The following is a 24011-nucleotide window of genomic DNA, read 5'->3' as shown; positions in this document are numbered from 1 at the left end:
CCACAACTGTCAACATCCACGGTAGAGCACAACCTCTAGTGTGCATATACATTTGAATTATTAATCAAAATCATTATCACATGCCACAGAAGCATAACCGCTGAACATATGAAATGTGATCTTTGATGGAATGTAGAGATTAAATTGTTATTTTAATGCTCATACAATCAACAAACCAAACTTCCATGCAGACCTCACTGAGACCTGAGCTGAAGCCTATTACAGGAATCACACTTTAAAAATGGGAAGTGTTCTCAAAGGATCCACAGTTCGTTGGAACAGATCTGCTACTTGAGTTCTTGCCATGGCAGATGCAGGTTAAGAATCACACAAAGCTTCAGAATCAACAACAGAACAAAACTTCACAACTCGGTGAGTTCTTCTAGAATTAAAGAAATACTGACACGAAGAGGTACTGCGACATGATTCCACACACGCATATGTGCATAAAACCGTACAGCTCCTCTCAAAGGAACATGAAATGAGGATGATAAATAATAAATAGCAACTGAAAAGAACTATTAAATGTTTTATGAATCTGGGACATCTCACAATCAGGCTGCAGGCTTTTGCCTTGCACTGCATGACACACGCAAAAATAAAAGATGCACAGAAAGGAAGAGAGATGTAGAGTTTCATGGAAATTCCATTGTGTGGTCGGTGAGATAAATCCTTGCTATCCGGAACAAACAGACTCTGGTTAAGTTAGCCAGAACATACTTTATTTTGCATAATAGGAGAGTAATACAGAACACTTTGTAACAGCGATACAGTAGTCTCTCTCCGTACATTTTTCTGGAGGGAGTTTTTATAAATAGAGTTGGGTTGCTGTGAGGCGAAGGCTTACGGACGGGGGTCAGCAGTGTTCGAGTGCAACGCACGCTGTACTAACCTTGTACGAGAATGCGCACGTCCCTGCTGCGGAGGTTGATGTCATTGGCAACCTCACACCTGTAAACTCCAGAGTCATTCCCTTGGAGGGGACGCAGGAAGAGCAACGTGTTGTTCAGGATCTCCACCCCTTCTGGCATCTCGCTGTCCAGTCTGCGTACACATTTGACAGCAACTATTATTAAGCTTCTACCTTCTCCGCCATGTGGAGGACGTTTTGAGTGGCATCCTACATTTATTTATTCTGATGTGGGCAAACACTAAGCAACTTTGCAAATCACTTAATACCTCAATGAATCCTGAGAAATAAAAAAAACAAAAACAAAGAAGTGGACTTCACAATACAATCATTGTGTAGTTTTCATATAATGCCGAAAAAGAAATACTAAATAAAAACAATGCCCAGTGGATTATTGGTCTTGACTCATGCTCTTGTTTCGATGGATATCTCAAGTCATTCACATGCAGCCATGATGTCTTCTACATGCCTGATCTCTGGATTACATTCTGATTAAGTATGTGTGTATGTATATAATGATGACCTGCTTTCTTCCCTGCGGTGCTGAGAAGAATATTTATTGTTGTCAATGTAGAAAATAATACAAACCATAATGCAGTCTCAAACATAATGAGCTGTATACTTATGCTTGCTACAAAATGTTTCACCTTTTGGCAAAGTGCGGGTAGCATATAAACAAAGGATAAATACTGTGGGTCTGCTCAGATAAAATTATTTGCGGTACCACCAAACTTTAGAGCAAATGGTGCACGAGAGAAATAAACTACGTATTCATACCCAGCAGTCTACCTGATGCAAATATCATATGTGGCAGGGCACAAGAAAACTTACTTTGTATGCTACACGTGATAAAATATATAGAGCACAATTCAGGGCATGTGGGAGATATTTTGGTATACACAGAAGATGGCCTATCTTTGGTAATATCTTGCCTCCGTGATTTTCAAAGCAAAGGGATATTGGTGCTAATGATTGAAACGTTGTCACAATTATTGTTCCCATTGATCAATATTGAGGTCTGATGTTTTCACATTAGCACATGGCATTAAAGGATTTATTTTAATCTTTCATGGCATAGTCTACTATATTCTAAATACATGGCCATTGTTTGACCCCCACCTCATACATTTCACCTACAGATATCACCAAGGGAGGATGATGAGCATTAGATCCTGATTAGACAAACATCATGCACATACTCAATTTATTAACCCTCTATAGCCCACATGTCAAAGTCAAGGCCCGCGAATGAATTATCTATGGCCCCTGGGATGATATTTAATTACTATTAGAACCGGCCCGCAGGCCGACACTAACCCAACGCTTTCTGTGGACATGGCCCCTAACACTACATTCCCCACAATGCACCGTGAGTACAATGCACTGCGAGTGCATTGGCACGCAACGATAGCCCGCCAAAGCACTGCAACGCAGCAAGCCCCGGGCCTCGGCTTCATTATTCATCAGCATTCAGAGCAGTGGTCAACTTTCAGCTACCCCCCTCCCCAAAAATGGCTAAACGAAAGGTGGACGCTGAGAACAGGGGGTTTCAAGCCAGGTGGGAGGCAGAGTACATGTTCACGGAGGTAAAAGGCAAACATGTGTGTCTTCTGTGTGGAGAAAGTGTGGCTGTAATGAAAGAATATAATCTAAGAAGGCACTATGAAACGTCTCAGAAAAACACAGACAAAGACAAGAATATGGACACGGAACAAAGGCTACAGAACTACTGTACTACGTACTACTACTACTGTATTACGTTTTAGGAGTCAGTTAGTCGGTCTATTAGAAAGTAATTTTCTACTTTTTATTTTATTTTATTTTAGTACTTTTTCCTAGGACTTCTTGTGTGCTATCACCGGGTGCGTTGCATTACATTTCACTGCATATATGTATGGAAGTATGTATATGTATGTGACAAATAAAAATCTTGAATCTTGAGAAGGTAGAAGAATTAAAACGAGGTCTTAAGTCCCGGCAGGCTCTGTTCACAAAAGCCAAATCACAAAGTGAGGCTGCTGTCAAGGCTAGTTTTATTGTGGCAGAAGACGTCGCAAAATCAGCCCGGCCATTTACAGAGGTAACTGTATGCTTAAAGTTTGTGAAGCCGTGTGTCCAGACAAAAAGCAACTATTTTTAAACGTGAGCCTAAGCAGAAACACCTTTGCTGAACGTGTAGACCAGCTTTCCACCAATCTAAAACAACAGCTTGTGGGAAAGGGAAAAGATTTCATCGCATATTCCCTTGCTGTGGATGAGAGCACCGACACATCTGACATTGCCCAGCTGTCAATTTTTATCCGTGGAGTGGACTCCAGCCTGTGCATAACAGAAGAGTTTTTGGGATTATGTCCAATGCATGGCACAACTACAGGACAAGATCTGTATGAAGAGGTATCTAGACGTGTAAATGAAATGGGGCTGCCTTGGGAAAAACTTGTGGGAATGACAACAGACGGAGCACCCGCGATGTGTGGGCACAGGAGTGGATTGGTGGCAAGGATCCATGAGAGAATGCGGGAGGAAAATGTCACAGGTGAGCTGACCGCTTATCACTGCATCATACACCAGGAGTCGTTGTGTGGCAAAGCCTTGAAAATGGAACATGTTATGAGCACCATAACGCGAGCAGTTAACTTCATTAAAGCCAAAGGTTTAAATCAATTTATATTAAGGACATATTTTGTTTTTGAAGGAAATTTACTTTTTTGCTGTTTGTCTGTTGAAACATGTTTTCACTTGAAATTATTGGCAGAGAAAATATTGCTTTATTCATTTAATGATTAAATAATATACACTGTGTTAGGTCTTAGTTCAATAGGCTATGTGCAATCATTTCAATATGTTTGAATAAACATTGAACCAGTCCGGCCCTCGACTTGTAGCAAATTAGGTTTTTTGGCCCTCTGTGGTATTTGTCTTTGACACCCCTGCTCTATAGCTTAAAGGAAGGAAAATAATCATCTGCCAAAATGCAGTTTTCCTCTCTCAACTGATTGTCATCTGATGGCAATTATCTACAGCCGCTTCACAGACAATACAAATCCAACAAATTTTCTCTAGAACATAATGGAACTGCCAGACAACATACCCGAGGTATGTCTAATCCCAATGGCCGATAAAACTGACATCCAGATTGTATGCATTACGAGATTTCAGAGGAAACTTAACAACTTATTATCGCCTTATTTCCAGAGTTGGGGGTTAGGAAGTGGTCCTCATTAGAGAGAAAAAAAAAAAACATTCACACCTGATCCATCTGAAGTGATGAGCTGGTGGGTTGGCGTTAGCTTTGCAGGTCAGCTGGACATTCTCCCGGCCAACATGCCAGTCTCCATCGTAGCCCACAACAGAGATATCGGGGGCAACTGTAAATGTAAAACAGAGAAATAATCAGATATTCATAAGAAATCCAACATAAGAAATCCAACAGACACACATACTGACGATTATATTTCAATACCTTATCCCAATAGAAAGCAGCAAAGTTTTAATTTGAACACAGAGGAACTTTTTGATTAAGCAAGATTTTAAATCGGTATGAAGACTCCGAAGACCATACCTCTATTGAATGGAGTTTTCTATCGCTCCCTACTGAAAGTTTTAGGAGCACCAGTACAAAATTTAGGAGCACCAGTGAAAACGACATGCAACGCAACACATTCACAGTTTTTCCATCTGTATTACTTATAATTGTTTTGGTAAGAAATATAACTTACAGAAATAACAATGTACAGTTTCATTTTCAAGGGGAAAAAAAGTGAAGTAGGGCTTAGAATTAAATTTGGCTTTTTTTAAACATGGAAACCAAATAATAAATAAACTAACGTAAACATAAGGGATGTGGTTAGTACATTAGTCATTTACCATGAGAGCCTAAGCTTGCCATCTCTCTACTGACACACACTTTATGGTTTTCTATAAAAATGTTGCGCGCATATAGCCAAATACATCCTCTTTGTGTGCGCAAGCGAATGAGGTTTGTCCGTGCGCTCAATTATTGTTATTATTTTTTTTTTAATCAGCTGGCTCTTCCTATGGGCGAGATAGGCACAGAAAAAGAGTGATTGGGGCGCAATTTACAGACCTGTCTCCCTCTCTGATGGCACTGACGATGCACGCACCAGCGCACCACAGAAGTGTTTTTTATTTTAGGTAGATTATTTTATTTTACGTCTCCTTATGGAACGACGCAAGCTCAGTGCATAATCAGGACAGTTTCTTGTGACTCCTACTAATATATGATGACAATGTAAAAATGTTTTAAATAAAATTAAAAATAGAAAATTAAAAAAAACTAACGGTTTGCATATTTGCAAATCCCGCTGGGGCTAATAGTTACAAAATTTTGTTGCACTGTCTCCAAAAATGGACGCAAAATGGGACTAAATGGTCGTAGTCCAGAGTCCTGTCAGCACACATATTCTACATTACTGCTGTCAAAGTTCTAGATGATAGCTCACATTTTTGGATTTATAATATTGTCTCCATTTTTGGGTTTTGGGAAAATTTAACTTTATGGTGAGAACCCTTTAAAATTATCTCCTGGTCCCATGACAAAATTAAGTCAATTAATTTTGCTGTAATTTATATTTGTTAAAAGATCAGGAAAATGGTCAGGAGTAATGAAGAATGTGTGTTCTTACTAGTAAACAGGTTAAAACTCAATTAGATACTGGTAAGGGCTTTCAAAAATATTCTTTGTTAATAAACAAACACTTTCAGTAGTCCACATTCCACAGAACTGATTGGCTGGTTGGTGTGTGGCATTAACTGTGCTGCAGGACGGCAGCCAACTTTCTCTCCGTTCTGCAAACAAACAGTAAAACCAGAGGAACTGTTGGAATGCGGCTGCATGAGAACCAGAGGCACAAAGGCGCTTCAGCCCAAGCCTGCAAAAATGTGTGCGCACGAACAGTTAGAAAATATCAATGAGAATGCAGTATATGGACTCCAATAGTGAAAACAAATATTTGATGAAGCATAAAAAAGTATGTCTTAAAAAGCTCAATCACAATTATGTCGGCTTAACTTGTGCACATAGGACTCGATCTCTGTCCTCATCAGGCATCATTCAAAGACTGTACTCTGAGATTTATTAGTTTCTCTGAAATGTTTTCTATTTGAACATTTGGGGTTATACTTTGTTTTAATGTGCAGAAATCCATTTTTTTTAACATTTTAACTATGCAGGAGCTCAAGCTCTACAGTGCATTAAACTTTTCCAAATTGAAAACCTATAAATGTACTTACAGAAGCCCTGTCCAATTGTACATAGGCACAGTTCAAGACAGCGAGTTCAAGGAGGGCTTCTCATAAAAAAAGAGTGATTTGAAATGGCCAATAATGAATTACAATACACATGTTACTGAAATAGAAGTTTTGTTTACATGTATGAGTATTTTTTCAAGCCGATAATTTCACTCTCACTTAAGCATTCATCACACTATGTAATCTTGAGTACATGTTTTTCAGTACTATTTCCACTGCTGCCTATGAGCCGAGCGGACACTCACACTGCACGTTGAGCTGGTAGGGTATCCGGAAATCGGCCTGCAAGGCAGGGTGGCGGACCACACAGGTCAGCGCATGGCCCTGGACGTGACGCGTGGGCTGCCACAGGTAGCGCACCTGAGTGCTGGTGGTACTGTTGGCCTCATCAAACAGCTGAACCGCTGACTGACCGAACAGGTTAGACTCCCAGGAGACCTCGGCGGGTGGACGGGCGCGCTCAGCTATGCAGGTCGCCACCACTGTTTCATTTCCGCCGTCGATCAGGGCGACTGAGCCAGCGGACACGTACACCTTGGGCTCCACTGTGGGGGTGGGAGGGTAGGTGGAAAGGGAGACAGTGTTACAGCGTTAAGAGTGACGAGGACCCAATTTCCTGCTCTAGATGTGGTCATTTAATTGCTTCAAGCAAGGACTTTAAAAAATTTTTTTTTTTTTTAATACTCATTTGTTATTCCTCCGCTCTCTGCTGTTCCATTACAGCAGCCACTTTTCACGCTATTCCTCTTGATCTGTCTGGAAAAGGTTGTGTGTGTGTGTGTGTGTGTGTGTGTGTGTGTGTGTGTGTGTGTAGGGAGGGGTCTGAATTTTGGTGCATTTCCCCACAGTAATCTCTTAAAAAAGGCTTGTCTCATCAGTGTAGCCAAAGCACACTATATGCATCATCCCATAACCGCCGCGCTGCTCCGTCTCTACTGCACCGTGTTTATTTTCGCCCCCTGATCTTTCCATCAAAGCGCAACTCTTCTGTCAACCTTGCACTGCTATTCTACAAAGTCTGCTATCTACGGTCTCCATTTTCTCTCCCTCTAGCTTATTTTCCATCTCCTCTCACTTGCTTAAACTTTCTAGATCTCTGGCTCAATAATGATGGTCAAAGTATTTTCCACACAGTAAAATCAGGCCTTAAGGACTCCAGGATTGAGTCAATTTTAAGTGTAATATAGTGAGATTTACGTGCTGTGCTTGTTTCATGCCTTGAGGTGAGTTGTTTCACAGTCAAGTAATCTAAAGTAGAGATGGACTGATATACTGTAGCTACTGGTGTTGGATAATGGTGAAGGGAAAGGTGAATCATGGAGATTACTTTTCAACATAAGAGATTTGGATCACTCACCATAATTTGAAGTTTAGTTATTAGTTTGCATTTCAACTGAAAACATTGTTTCACCTGATAGATTCCTTAACAGATACATCAACTAAATATTAATGCAAAATAAATGTTACTTTTCATTACATTACATTAAGTTATTTAGCAGACGCTTTTATCCAAAGCGACTTACAATTGTTCAAACACCGACGGACGCAGCCATCAGGAGCAATTAGGGGTTAAATGTCTTGCTCAAGGACACTACAGCATGCTAGCAGGAGGAGCCTGGGATCCAACCAGCAACCTTTAGATCACTAGACCACCAGCTCTACCGCCTGAGCTACCATCCCCTTCATCCAATCTAGTCTCTCCTGTTTGGAAGGACCCCAAATGTCTATAACACATAATACTTCCAAGTTTATGATTCAGAATGTGCATCTCTAATGAAAAGGTGATATTAGTCTATGCCTATGAAACTATTTATAAAGACAGACTTGACCTTAGTTTGATGGATTCAACTGAGAAAGGTACAATGATTTTAACACATAGCCTCACATACTTACCGAGCACGCTGACGGTGGTAGAGGCCTGGGTGTTGCCCAGAGGGAAACTGACCACCTTGCAAGTGTAAACCCCAACATCAGCAAAACCCACATCCTCCAGTGTGATGGTGGCATCATGGGAGGAGGGCGAGCGGAAGTGCAAGCGGTTGGTGAACTCCGGGGAGATGGAGATGCCAAACAGTGGGTTGTAGATGGCTACTGTGACAGGGCCAGTGGGCAACCTCCGTTCCCAGGAGCTCTGGGTGACGCTGAGGTTTGTGCCCACCTCCACTTGGCACCCCAGCGTCACATTCTTTCCCAGCACGGCGTTCACCATCTGAGGCACCAACACCTGGCTGCCCCACACACCTGGCAACCACATGCCTGGCAACGCAATTTGACATAAACAAAGAGTTAATTAATGCTTCAAGTTTTGTTCATTTGACAACAGCAGGACTGGCTTCAGTCCATTGCATTGAAATAAAAAAAGAAATCTATGGGGGCATAGATATTTGTTTCATGATGGTGCTATAATGCTTTGTAATGAAAACTGAAAAACAACCAAAATTGCATTGCAGATAGGAGATGGAATGCACTGCAATAGAGCGCTGGGTTAATATTCAGGATTCTCATTTGTTCTTGCAAATGGCACACACTGGGCCAATTATTTGGATATTTAGTAAGTGAAATGTATACCATCAGTGGTGGATTTTGACGACAATAACATAATAATTTATTGTCATCTAATCTGTTGCATGAAAAGGCAGTTTAGTAGCAAAAAATGCAAACTTGTGGTAACAATCCACAGTGAATAACCCATGATTTTCTTTACCCTCATTTAACTGTGAAGGAAAGCTATTGCTTTAGTTGAGATATTAAAGAATATGAATGTGAAGCAGCATGGTGTAGAAGAATGGCTGTAACGATAAAATGTCTGACAGGAATCATGCTTGCATTTTGACCAATCCTGAAAGAATCACAATATTTAACCACAGCAACAGTCAAAGAAAGAACACCTCAAAGAATGACTGTGTGGCCTGAAGTGGTTAGGATTCTATAGCTTTCCTATTCCTGAATTGAATTCAGGAATTAAAACCAGGCATTCACAAAGTCCATAGTCCAAATACAACAAAACCATAAAACTGTCACCTGCCCAAGTCATTAAACAGGCTTGTCTCCAGGCAATCTGGGAAGGAAGACTGACGGGGAGAGAGACATGATGACAGATTGAGAGAGGGGTAAAAAGGGAGCAGAGGCGCCATGTGCCGACATAATGAAATCCCAGTTACAGAAGAAAAAGTATGGTACACCAGAGATGGGAGCCAAAGAAATAGGACCTACAAGAGGAAATGTATAGCATCATGGCGTAAACACCCCACAGGAATAATTGTGTCTCAGATTAATAAAAGCAGAACGTAACCCTGTCAGACAACGGGAGCCCTCGTCTAAGTCACTAATTGCAACAAGCCATCAGTGGGAAGACGTCATCATAAATCAAAACCTGCTGCATTGCTTGGCAACAGACAGCAGATATTCTATTGTTGTTTTGCCAACAACAGATTTGTCTCTGGCCTAATTGGCCACCAAATAACGCCACGTCTCCAGACTGAAATGTTTGCACTGTACCAGAGCCAAAACTACTTTTATTTTTTATGATCGCCCATCTGGTGTTTAATTTCATCTTTAAAATATAATTTTCCTTACATTTTAGTTTAATTCTCAAGAAGTGTTTGCTACTCAGATTTTAAATTTTGATTTTATTTAATGGCCAGGACCAGAAATTGTCTTCAAAGCAGACATCTTTGTGTCAAGTGTAACACAAAATGGGTATGTATTATTTCAAGAACATTACTAACAATTGATGGAATTAAAGTTTGTTGTATATTGCAGAATATTATGAACACGTCACCAACTTAATGCCAGGTCTCAAGTATAGGAGGTAGGTGGGGCTAGGCGATATTGACAAAATCAAATTACAGACACTGAATACCTTGATTTAGATGATATTTTGGGGATGGCTTTTTGATACTCTTTTACAAACAAGATTTGACAAACAATCATTAGTAGTTTGGATATTATGACCAAACAGGTAGAGGCATTGATTTGAATAGCCAGGCCAGTCTACAAAGTTCAGAAATTTGAATTCAAGAAACTTTGCAATCATTAATTTCAAGATTCACACTGGTTAACACCATGTTAATTGTTCATTTTGGTTTGGCAAGGCAACTTTCATTAACAACAGCAACTAAAAGTGAATATTTCACAATTAAATCCCGGTAAATGATGTAATACGTCGAAAAAATAAATTAAAACAAACGATTATGAGAAAGCTTGTGGACAGAACACTTTTACGATTTTAAAATATGTAAATGAAAGTTATATATTGTTAAGCCAATAGTACCACGATCTTCTTGGGGATCACACAAGATCATTTGTTGAGTTGTGTATGCAAGTAAGTTTATTCATAATTATATTACATTGAGTAAAATATCTCAATTTCTCCATACATTTATTTTGCATAATGTCTTCTGACCTCCAATGTAACACATTAACTCAAGCCTAATTGCTACACTGATGTAATTAGAAGTGCTGCTGCTTGAGTAGCAGGCTAATGTAACAATTTGCTTAGCTTGTCAAGGACAGGGGTGAGGCTAGATGGCAAACTAGAACAGCATGCTAAAGGGCAAGATGGCGTTTTTGCAGCACTGTATATATAATACAGTGACAATAAGACAGCCTTACATAAGTCTGTCCTGGTTTCCCGCAATTCAGCAACAGAAAGGGGGACAGAACATGATATTAGGTGGCTTTTCTAAAAAAAATTTTTTTAAACATTTTAAAAACCTGCATAAACTATTCTTCGACATCGCCAGGTGCATTGTTAATGGAACGAAAAATACTACAGTGGCTTTATATTCTGTATAATTCTTCCCCCAAGCATTGAAAGGTATCCATCTCTGCCACATTTTCATTATGCCAATGTGTACACCATAACACATGCACATACACACAATACATGTCCTGACAGCAAGGACACATTAGTCCCAAGAGACTCAGCCGCTCGCTCTCATTAAGTCGATGCTACCTTCTTGGGCTCCCCTCCTGCGGCTCTAAGTGCACACCTAATAATGCGTGTCTTGTTAGAGGGCATTGTGCATGTGCAGCGTGTTTGTTCAAAATGTAAATTAGAACATACACCATCGGGCTGATTGCATGCGGTTAGGGTCATGCACCTTTGACAGACTTAAGTTGGCCCAAATTTCAACTTTTCGCGTGCACATTATTCTGTGCCTGATTGCTTGTTTCTCCAGGAAGCCGAGTGCATGTCACAAATGCAAACAAGTGGTGTAATTTAAATGTCCATATGGCAAATTTTTTTTTAGAGGAGGACAAAATAAGTAACTCACACAATATCACTCATTCATAGGAATAAGCCGTAAAGCATTTCATTGTACATAATCTGTGGTGAGTGAGTTGGAGCCGATTCTTAAACATCACATGGAGGCCACTCTGGAAGCACTTAAAGTGGTAATCCATAAGATTATTTCATTAAAAATCTTTTGATACTTTTTTTTAGCTGGTACATTTAGAGAAACACCCAATCAATGTATTGTATTAGCAACTTGTTTAAACAGATTACAATTTGTGACAAGAGAGAAATCTTCTGACGAGAGAAATCTCCAAAATACAAGAAAGAGCAAGAGAGGAACAGTAATTTCACATCAACTTAACTTTCCTCAGTCAATGTGGTTTACCTCAAATTTAATTAAGAAGAAACTTAGCTGAGTAGTAGCATTAGACAGTCCAGAGTAACAGCACATGTGAACCTTTAACCTCAGTGGTATCCAACTGCAGGGTCTAAAACGGATGAACGATGAGCTGTGCGGCCATCTTACAAGGTCAAAGCCACATTTGAAATGTAAAGCAGCTGGGCAGGTTTAACTAAAACTAAAGAACGGCACATTAGTAGGGATATCTGCTACATTTCCTTCATTAAGTCGTGATTACTACAGGTACTCCTCACTTTACAACCTACCTGTTTAACGACTGGTCGGAGAGAGTGCAGTGCCTCAGCGTCAAGCATCTCATTGCGCATCACTGTTCTCAATCTCACTCCCACCGTCAGTCAGAATTCACTACACTAGTATTCACAATCGCCACGCCCCCTTACCATGAAATAACAAGGGTCCTCGCTTATCGACCTGGTTGTAGGAATGGAACTCGGTCGATAAGTGAGGATTACCAGTATGGCTTGGATCAAGAGTGGTTCATGCAATGGGAAATAATGGAAAAACAGTCAGTATGTGGTGTTATGAAGGGGCTAACATAATGCCTATGCTGGCTGTTAAGATTAACACATGACTACTCTGGTATAACAAAGGGGGGCGGGGGGGACAAAAAAAAACAACAAAAAAAACAAAAAACTGCACTTGCACTTTTAGCAGGGGACCAGTTCAACCTCGATTCTTGTAAAATAATGACATCCTAGAAAAGAAAATGCGCTGTTTTCTCAGCTCATTTGTGCCAAAATAGGCTTTCCCCCTCTTGTTCAAAGGGAGCTTTTGTAACTCCTTGCATGGATATAGTTTGTTTCAAACGAGCCCTTTCAACAATATCCCAATGAGAGACCCATATGGGCACACACTGCTTGACAGGAGGCTTGAAATAAGGACCCAAGGAAAAGTCATCATCCAAACTGCTTCTGCTAGTGACACATGTGACAGGTGCTGCTGTCACCTACAATTGTATACAGAGGCAGAAGCTCTCGTGTTTGCGTTGCAAAATTTGCAATAGCATATGTTACACAGAAGTGACAGGTCCATTGCAATAAATTCAAAAGATTAAGAGTCTCCTCACGAAAAAAGCTACATGCTTGGCAAATCCGTCTATGGACAACTTTTATCTACCATGTGTGAATTGCAAAAGCTACAACCGGTCTCCTTGCAATTAATAAAAAGGTTGACTGGAGAATACATTTAATAAAAAGTTTTGCCCTTATGTTTTATTTTTCTAATACAATACTTCTGGGCCTTCCGAGAAGACAGGCCCTGGACATCACAACTGAAAATTGGCCAAAGGCCTGTTTAAAATGTTACATCTTATGCTGTAGAGGGAAAAATGGAAGAACCCTTAAGATACAGTTTAAAAGAGGAAATACCACCTTTATATATATATATATATATATATATATATATATATATATATATATATATATATATACACACACACACACACACACACACACACACATACATACATACATACATATATATATATAAAAAAACAACATCAATCTTCTTTGCATTAGCCAAAACGAAGAACCAGCCAATTTAAGGTTGTGATTATTTTGTTTAAAAATCCAGTATTTGATACTGACTCTTAGCCAGTAAACGCTCAATATGGTTGAACATTCACAAAAAAAAAAAAAAAAAAAAAACACAACCCCTGCTGAAAGAATATCCCCACCACCTCCAGTGACCAAGAAAGAAACAAACCACCAAAATCAAATCAATGAGAAAACATTAATTCCCGAAAAGAAAGTGACCGTCTTAGAGCTAAGATGAGGGTAAACCTGGATGTTTAAATAATAAAAAAAAAGGAATAATACTTTCCCTTTCATATGGAAATCTGGGGTCTCTTGTGTAATCCGCACCCAACAGATAATTTAATGGATTGTTACTTGGTCTAAAATTACAAGTCCTGGTAAGAACTTGGTAACTTGGCGGATTTGCTGGATAGGCACACTAGCCTAGTAGCATGTTAGCCTGGCACTGCATATGCAGAGGGTTGTGATTCAGGGCTAAATAATGTATGACAAAAAAACTCAAAATAACAATATTGACTACTGACTATATAGCAGTAGTCAATATTGTAGCAGTAGTCAATAAGCAGATCCTAAACAATTGACCTATAAGATATATAGTTCGATTTTTAAAAGGTCTTACATGTCTAGCTGTCCTAACATACAGTAGTTTAGTATTATTGCTTGGGCTTCCATTGCATTAGTAACATGTTGAAGACTGAATATTTAGTTTGTCTGTTCTGGGTTTGCATGTTTGAGGGGTGGAGAGAAGTTCCCTAACATCACACAATCCAATAGAGGCCAACCTGTGCACAGTGCTGCTCCACTACTAATCCAGGTTGTAAAACAACAACAGTACCACTGATGCAATAAGTCCCCAGTTAACAGCCAGCAGGCAGAGCAGGGGGGTGTCCAGCAAATCCAATAGAACATGGCTGGAGCCAACATGGCTGCCACTGGGTTCAAAACATTGTTCTGGAGCCAACATGGCTGCCACTGGGTTCAGAACATTGTTCTGGAGCCAACATGGCTGCCACTGGGTTCAGAACATTGTTCTGGAGCCAACATGGCTGCCACTGGGTTCAGAACATTGTTCTGGAGCCAACATGGCTGCCACTGGGTTCAGAACATTGTTCTGGAGCCAACATGGCTGCCACTGGGTTCAGAACATTGTTCTGGAGCCAACATGGCTGCCACTGGGTTCAGAACATTGTTCTGGAGCCAACATGGCTGCCACTGGGTTCAGAACATTGTTCTGGAGCCAACATGGCTGCCAGTGTGCGCCGTGTCTGAGTGCAGGTAGCGGAGCGGCTTCTAGGGCTGTTTCCATGGCAGCTCGACTCGGTCCATCCGCTGTGGCGGCGCTACCGTCCCCATGCACCACAGCCAACTTTTCACCAAGTTTTTTCCACGCTTTAAATTTTAATCTTTGCAAATAAAAAAAAAATCTCATCTGACTTCAAACTTTGAAACGAACCCGCTTTACTCTTCGTCTTGATTTTTACGGCGTTAAAAAAAATATATTTTTTTTTTGAAAATGTTGCCGATTTTCAAGCGTCCTTCATAACTCGTGAAGCATTTATGAGGTGCAAACTTATTTTAGAGAAAAAACACGACTGAACGAAAGAAGAATATACATACCTGCTATAGTGCACAGTAAGAAGTAACACAGCGCAGCCGTGCCGTAGGGGCGGCGGCAATCCCAGTGATAGGACGGTGACATGGCTCGGAGTGCAGCTCTCCCCTCACTTGGCGGTAAGGAGCGTGTCACGGTCTGTGCTGGAGCGAGGAACCTCCTCAGCAACTGCTCCAAACTGCATGTGGACTGTACCATTACGCCACGCGGAGCAGGGGGGGGAGGAGCTCACCTGCCACGCGAGATTAACGGTCCTCTAGCGGCGGTCCGCTGCACATTCCCCCCGCGGAATAGCCCACTGATATACATTACGTCATCCTCTTTTTGAGCCCCAAATCGCTGTTTCTTAGATCGTCTGCAAGGTGGCAGCTCAATTGAATACCTTTTTTTTTTTTCCAAGGGTGCTTTTTTTGTCATGATAAAATATTTTATATTTCAATATAATAATAAATATATATTAGATATAACTGTCATCTCAAGACACGATTCTGAATTCTGAATTCTGAGCGTAAAGTCAGTATTCTGTGTTTAATGTCAGAAATCTGAGAACAAAATCAGAATTTTCAGCTGTCAGAATTGACATTGTATTCTGACTGTAGGCAGACAGATAGACAGACAGACAGACAGACAGACAGACAGACAGACAGACAGACAGACAGACAGTTAGATAGACAGACAGACAGATGGACAGAAAGACTGGCAGGCAGGGAGATAGTGATGTAATTTTTTGGTAATGATGGGTCATCACGCTCGGCCCCATTTTTTTTTGTATTCGACTTACCATGTTAGCATATAAGGTCATGCTATTTCGTCCCATATCCAGTGCCAGCTTGTGTGACATCACAAAAAGGATATTCTGTGTGCTTATGTGCAGGTGTGCACAATGTTCCCCAGAATTTCCCGAACATAATGATCTTTGTTGAATGTCAAACTTGTGTCACAAAGCAATGGTTGGCTTTTACGCTATCATACAGTTTTGTGACATATGCCAATAAAGGTCACCACAGAGACTATATAACCATCCCGCCCCAGAGATCAGGGGCTCTCTTCATGAACAGACCACTGGGCCATGTTCTTAAAATTTTGTACCAGTACTTTATAAACGCTTATTTCCTAATCATTGTCTTTGTCTCCTCAGTCCAGCCGCCCAGTCCAAACTTACAAACCATCATTAGATAGACAGGCAGGCAGGCAGGCAGACAGGCAGACAGATACACAGCGAGACAGACAGACAGACAGACAGTCTGGCAGACAGAGAAACAGGCAGGCAGGCAGCCAGGCCGACAGACCAATAGCAGCACACGTCAAAAGCAATAGGTAGTAATGATTAAACTAAAAAGAGTAATCAATAGATCATAGAAAGTGGCAATACACAATCAAATCTTAAGAATAAACAATAAACCAAAGTGTTATTCACATTCTGACGAAAGTGGGAAATTGTGCAGGTATGCATAAAATATATATAGGTATAGGTCTAATCTGTACAAATACTGTATGCCACACACAACTGTCTTATGTGGCCCTAATCTTTTTCCCTATGATCTTCTCATGTAAATGAGGTCAGATCATTACTGCAGATGTGACCATGGTAAAGGTGTGCTGTCGAAAACATATGAAAGGATTGGTGTCTATAAGTTCAGCAAGCAGAGAAAATTATGTCTTTGGGAAGTGAATGTGGGGGCACCCCTCCTGCTCGGCACACAGCTAACCGGGTCAGTGCTTTAATTTGTCTCTTGTCCTCTGTGGAGCCACAAGGGATACAATTACTCTGCTGCTTTTCCATTCATCTCCACACAGAGAGGTACTTTTTCCCTCTCTTTCCAGAAAATGTGAGTAAATCAGTAGACATACATCTCTTCTTTTGTTGGTGTTAAGTTTCTGACTGAATGTGAGGTATGGGGGGGGGGGGGGCAACCAAAGTCCCGTGTACTCACCGTCAACTGTCGGCAATATCAGTGTTCTTGTTTTGGGCTTTTCAACATTAAATGCCTTACCCAACCACACCTCAAATCAGCAACAAACACATTCTGTGATTCAGCCTTTCTTGGTGTGATAGTGCTATGCTTCAGCAAATAGTTCTGCAACATTTGAGTGAAAAGCATCTGAATGTAGAGTGCATTGATCTGAATCTTTTTTGGTCACAGTAACATCAGTTGTAATTCTGATTTAAAGAACAATGAAATCTATGAGAACATTGGATTAAAAAATTGTAATAATACAATACACAAATTCTAGACCATGATTAACAATCATATACAAATGTCAAAGTACTAAAGTTTTAAAAACAAAACAAAAAAACAAACAAATACATAAGTCAATGTAGCTTGTATGTTAGGGACATTAACGTTCAAGCCATATACCTGTGTGCACCTTCAGCCACATTTATCTCTGGTGTATTTTTCACCATTCACCTTCTGACGACAGGGGTTCATTCTTCAGGAAGGCCTCAAGTTTACTTTACATAATTCCCTTTTGCTGCTTTAAGTCCTTGCTGTGTTTCATGGCTGGCTGTCTCGATGTGTATTCAAATTATTCAAATTTCTAAATGTATTTATTAAAAATGTATTTTCAAAGATTGTTTTTGTTTTTGTTTTTATCTCATTGAAAGCTTTAAACCACCAGGCTTCCCTGAAGCTAGAGCATGGTCAAAAGGTGGTGATGGTGATGGTTAAAACATTACTGATTGTATCTTTAAAAGAGGTGAAAACATCGAGAAGAAATGTTGTTGTGGGGAGGATGATTTTGCCTGGGAGGATATCTGCCTTGTGTGCAGTGTTGGCACTAGACAGATATGGGGGGTTGAGAATGGGATGTGAACAGGATGTGTGTGACACGGCATAGGACGCACAGGGCTTTTTTTAGTTGCGTTCAATTAAGAAATGGAGGAAAATAAATCTAAAATAAAAACACACTGTTTTTATGGGTTTTGACATGCAGCGAAGCAGAGATCGCTCCCTCATGTAAAAGACAAAAAAAAAAAAATAGCCCAAACTTGTGTCCAGCCAATGCTATTTTTTCCATCCCAATGTGATCAAAAGCAGCCCAATCTGGCAAAACTGCTAGTGTGTCGTCAGGAGAACAGTGGAAGTCCTCTCCAAAGATGATAGAAGCGTTCCGGCTTTTAGATTGGACTTAACTTGACTTGTGATGTTATTAAATACAATTTAATCGGAAGCTGCAGTGGTGTGGCCATGTGGCCATCATCGTCTGACCAGCGATGGACACTTATCACCTGGTTCTCGGGCGCGTCCACGTATGCTGCCCACTGCTCCTGGCTGTGCCCCCAGAGGAAGGACAAGCCAGGATGGGTTAAATGCAGAGGAACCATTTCACCAGCCACCATCAAAGCATGTGCATGTGTGTGTGTGTGCAAGCATGTGTTGTAGTGTGGTGTGTTGTGTGACAAATAAAGACTGTTTCTTTCTTTCTTCTTCTTCTTTCATAACAATCAAAGAAGTTAAAGGTGCAGTTTCCATTTTCCACCCACAGAAGAATCATCATCATAATTCAGAGACATAGAAAACGAATTTGTGATCCATAACAAAGTAATATTAATAAATACTTAAAATTATATACGCTAATTAATTAATAAATGAATTACGCTACTAGCCTGTTATTCTTTGGTAATAATTATAAGAATACAAAACCTGAATAAAATGTTGGGAAGAATTAGGGAACACAGAGGAAATATTATTTGCATTTTTTTTCATGTACGTATAAGTAGAGCGCATAACAGTGAAATAGTAACAGCGACAATTTACCAGACTGAATATTTCAAATTGAATTTTGGTAAGAACTACATCCGAACAAGAAGAGGTAATGTTATGACCGAAAGAAGAAGAAAAAAAATTGATTCAGACTCAAACTACATATTATTATTATTATTATTATTATTATTAGATGATGATGATAATAATAATAATAATAATAATAATAATAATAATAATAATAATTATTATTATTAATAATAATAATAATAATAATAATAATATGATGGTTATTATTATTATTATTATTATTATTATTATTATTATTAATTATTATTATTATTATTATTATTAGATGATGATGATAATAATAATAATAATAATAATAATAATAATAATAATAATAATTATTATTATTAATAATAATAATAATAATAATAATAATAATAATATGATGGTTATTATTATTATTATTATTATTATTAGATGATGATAATAATAATAATAATAATAATAATAATAATAATAATAATAATAATATGATGGTTATTATTATTATTATTATTATTATTATTATTATTATTATTAGATGATGATAATAATAATAATAATAATAATAATAACAATAATAATAATAATAATAATTAATAACAATAATAATAATAATAATAATAATATGATGGTTATTATTATTATTATTATTATTATTATTATTATTATTATATGATGATGATGATGATAATAATAATAATAATAATAATAATAATAATAATAATAATAATAATAATATGATGGTTATTATTATTATTATTATTATTATTATTAGATGATGATAATAATAATAATAATAATAATAATAATAATAATAATAATAATATGATGGTTATTATTATTATTATTATTATTATTATTATTATTATATGATGATGATGATAATAATAATAATAATAATAATAATAATAATAATAATAATAATAATAATAATAATATGATGGTTATTATTATTATTATTATTATTATTAGATGATGATAATAATAATAATAATAATAATAATAATAATAATAATAATAATAATTAATAATAATAATAATAATAATAATAATAATAATAATATGATGGTTATTATTATTATTATTATTATTATTATTATTAGATGATTATAATAATAATAATAATAATAATAATAATAATAATAATAATAATAATAATAATAATAATAATAATATGATGGTTATTATTATTATTATTATTATTATTATTATTATTATATGTCCCGGCCACCTCCAGCCTCTCTGCTTTCCCGCGTGGATAACAGGAGATCCGTCGCGTCTCTGTGGTCCCACGCGGTCAGTTATGCCTTTACGCTTGTCGTGCGTCGGCGCCATCCTGCCGGAAATAGTTGCAACCTCACTTTAAACATCTTCTCCTTCGTGCCATGTGTCTGAAGGCACCATCTGCGGCTTGAAAGCTGGCAGTCAGCCCCCCTCTGTTTGTAATGCTTTGTTTTCCACATTCAGCTTTTCTTTTTGCTGGCGAACTCGCTGAGAGAGCGCACTGAAAAGCCTGCAGAGGAGCGCTGCGTTTTTCAATGGTTCCGCTATGAACAGGTCTAAATGATGGGGACATTTTAATAAGGCCGGCGTTGGGAAAAAAAAAAAAAGCGGAGCTATCCCTAAAAGCCCCGATTTATTTTTTGTTTTTCAGGGAGGCATTGAAGCCTTTTCTATTTTTGAACAACAAACATCCCCTTGTGCTCTCAGTACGTTGTCTGTGGAATGTCGTTCAATGCTTCAAGTGCTCTTTGCGAAGGCCACAGGGAAACTGAAAGGCGTCCAAAATGGCTTCTAAGAAAGATGGTTGAATTAGCCCACATCCCTCCAAAACACGCACCTCTCACCATTCCCTTACGTCCCTTTACTTTCATCAACTGGCCTTTCACTCCCTCCATTCGGGAGAGGAAGAGAGGGCGAGAGAGAGGGGTAAGGATAGAGAGAGGTAGAGAACGGGGGGGGGATAGAGAGCAAGGGAGAGGGATAGAGAGGGGGGGGGGATAGAGAGCAAGGCGGAGGAAGGGGGGGGTGAGAGCAAGGGAGAGGGATAGAGGGCGAGAGAGAGGGGTAAGGATAGAGAGAGGTAGAGAACGGGGGGGGGGGGCGATAGAGAGCAAGGGAGAGAGATAGAGGGGGGGGGGCGATAGAGAGCAAGGGAGAGGGGGGGGGGGGGTGAGAGCAAGGGAGAGAGAGGAAAGGACAGTGAGGCATTCGTGCAGGGACCGAGGGTAGGATAAAGGTATGCTCTCAGAAACTATTGAACATTTCTCTTTAATGCTTCTGCTTCTTTCCTTGTTTAAAATGCTCCCCTTTGCACATTTACAAATTACAGAATCAAATTGACATCGCCAACAAAAAGTACTTGTGAACCTATAGTGACATCTGCTGACCGAAATAATAAAATGCATTACACAGATTTTATTAGGAGTGGTCTTGGCCGGGGGTTCCCAAACTGGGATCCGCGGCTACCTCGGGGTCGGTGAAGGAATTGCAGTGTGTCCTCAGAAAAATGATTAATTACTCTTTTTTTGTTTTGTGTATTATATATTATATATTATATATATTTTACTTGAATACAAATGTAAATAAAATGTTAATACAAATGACAGAATGAACACAGGGAAGCGCCCCATGGATTAACTGCTAGAGTGATACATGATTACACATTTTCTATCCTAAATTCTCCCTTGCTTGCTCATTTTAAACGATTTGAAATATATAATTTAAAAAGGGAAGTATGTTGTGGCAATTTCGCCTACCACATGCCACCCGAGTGCTGTATTCAAGGCCCTCCAGCACAGAGACACAGACAATGTGGTTGGGAGGACACACGTTTATTGTGGAGAGGGGGCTTGATAACAAGCCCTGGAGCAGATGGACAGCATGTCATGACAAGGTCTCCTCTCCCGAGTGAGTGTGGAGATGGGGCTTTTACCTGCTCCTCATTGGACCACTCTGATCCTGGGCCCAATTACCTAGACCAATGATTGGTGTGGCTACTCAAACTGCACCATCACCACACCACATATGTCTACAACAGATTGAAAAGGAATATTTTTTGGGGATGATAATATACCGAAATCAACAGAAGGCCAGACCAATATGAAAAGTAAATGTGTAGGAAGTAGCTGTGGTAAAGGGGCGTTGCTGTTTCATGTGACCATTACATGTCACAAGAAATTCATCCAAATTCTCTTTATGATTGGGAAGTAAATATTCATTACAGCAGACTGTATTTTACAACCCTTATTACAAAAAGACTAAGCAGAGACTTTAAAAATGGCCATCTCATCGCATCTTCAATGTTGTTTTATTATTTTGTACACATGATTTACAGCATTCTCTTATATCCTATCATTAGAACGGCGTCAAATGAGCAAAAGTGTCCCCAGTGCCATCTAAATGAGTCATATATTTAGCTCCACTATACGGTTCAGCTTCATCCAATACTCCATCTTATATGTTTAAATCATCTAATCAAATGTACACATATATTAAATATTGCAAATGTTTGGTGGAGATTCAGGCAGGATTCAGACTAAGGCAAGTGAAACAAGTAGTATATCTACACTTACGTGCAATTACATCCAAATGAATTAAAACTTTGTATAAATCTCAGTCATTTATATAAAAATTATACAGTATATATATATATATATATATATATATATATATATATATATATAATAAACATAAACTATATTGTAAGTAACTGTGATGACTACAAAAATGACTATATTACCATTTGTCACAAACAATGTTATAGTTTGACAACATTATCTTTGATATATATATAGCAAATAATATGATGATAAGTGATTTGGAGCCTAATAGCATAGCGCTCTAGGCAGAGTTAAATAAGCTTTATATTTGTTATAGGTAGGAAGTAGTTAAAGGTTTATGCATTCAAATGTTTTCATCCACAGCAAAATTCAGTTTTTGGTTTGTCTGCTCAATCTGGAGAGGAAACACAGACATTAAAAGGCATGTGATGGTTTGACTTGCTTCTTAAGTCCAAGGGTGAAGTAGTATATGAATATATCTTTTAACATGTTGTCTCTGAGGCCATACACCAGAGGGCTCAAACACCTGGGGAAGATGATGAGACCCACAAATAGAAGATACTGAATGTGTAAGCCCACCACAGAATCCCCGTTCCAGGGGGACAAAGAGTTGATTGTGTTGAAGAGCGTGGAGATCAGACACAGACACAGCTGTAACATGTGCATCAGCACGGTCTTGTGGGCCTTACGGGCTGTGGACGTGTTGGCCAAGGCAGTTCTCACTGTGACCAGGATAGCAATGTAAGTGTAAATAATAACGACACTAGGCAGCAAGAAATATGCAACTGTGAAAACCTTGTTCAAAGTTGTGTAGAACTCCAGCCGCATCAGTGTGTGTCTGGTGCAGAACGTGTTGGTGGTGAATGTGGTGTTCTCCAGACTGGTGTACAGGCACATTTCAGCCACTGAGTCCAAAGAGCCCACGATCCATATGACCACGATGGCCTCGCTTGTCCTCCTCTTGGTGGTAATCTGAGTGTGCCTTAGTGGGAAGCAGATGGCCACATATCTTTCCAAAGACATCACAGCCAGATTCAGCGGGGAAATCATTGTGATGATTCCCCCGAACAACAATAGAATTATGCAAAAATGGTTAAGTATTTTTATTTTAATGATGGCAAAGATGTACATAACCATACAGAATAGTAAATTGAGAGAATCGGTGAGGAGCAAGTGACCAAAGAGCAAATAGCGGGAGGATTCCTTGAAGAAGACCTTCCTCGTCAGGGAAAACAACATGACGCCGTTTATGTACAGGAAGATTAGAGATGTTGTCATGGAGAGCACCGCTTTGACTGGCATTGCAAACAGCATTCGGAAGCTTGTCTCCATTGTGTCGTTCATAGCCACAACTCGGTGTAGAATCTGTGAAGATACAATGCAAACAAGGCAAGAATAATTCAACCATTTTCAGAAACCTTTATGCCAATATGAAGAAAATATCCTCAAAATGAAGCAGTTTTCACAAAATACCACGACACACCACCACAAAAGCAGCAAAATATTGTTGCTTATATGATTATTTTCTAATCATATGTGGAATAAATGTCATTTTAATATGATACTCACCCACTGTTAGGAGCGTGAGCCAATGTTACACTGCACACGCTGGACCCTCACACACCTTATATAAGATGTTCATCTGTTCATGATGTCATAACACACACCACCAATCACACATCGCTGATGTGGGGGATCT

The 24011-nt window shown here is 39.0% G+C and overlaps 1 protein-coding gene across 1 annotated transcript; it reads right to left on the bottom strand.

Moving 5' to 3' along the window:
* Positions 1–22726: 22726 nt before the first annotated feature.
* Positions 22727–23644, bottom strand: LOC307240403 (odorant receptor 131-2-like; the record flags this gene model as incomplete). Its single annotated transcript, XM_080014187.1, has 1 exon — positions 22727–23644. One exon carries the CDS (start codon positions 23642–23644, stop codon positions 22727–22729), a length of 918 nt encoding a protein of 305 aa, XP_079870313.1.
* Positions 23645–24011: the final 367 nt, after the last annotated feature.

Source organism: Zeus faber (genome assembly GCF_960531495.2).
Source record: "Zeus faber genome assembly, chromosome: 14".
In the NCBI taxonomy this organism is placed as follows: domain Eukaryota; kingdom Metazoa; phylum Chordata; class Actinopteri; order Zeiformes; family Zeidae; genus Zeus; species Zeus faber.
The sequence above is the reverse complement of the archived record's forward strand: the minus strand, read 5'-3'. Positions and strand labels throughout refer to the sequence as shown.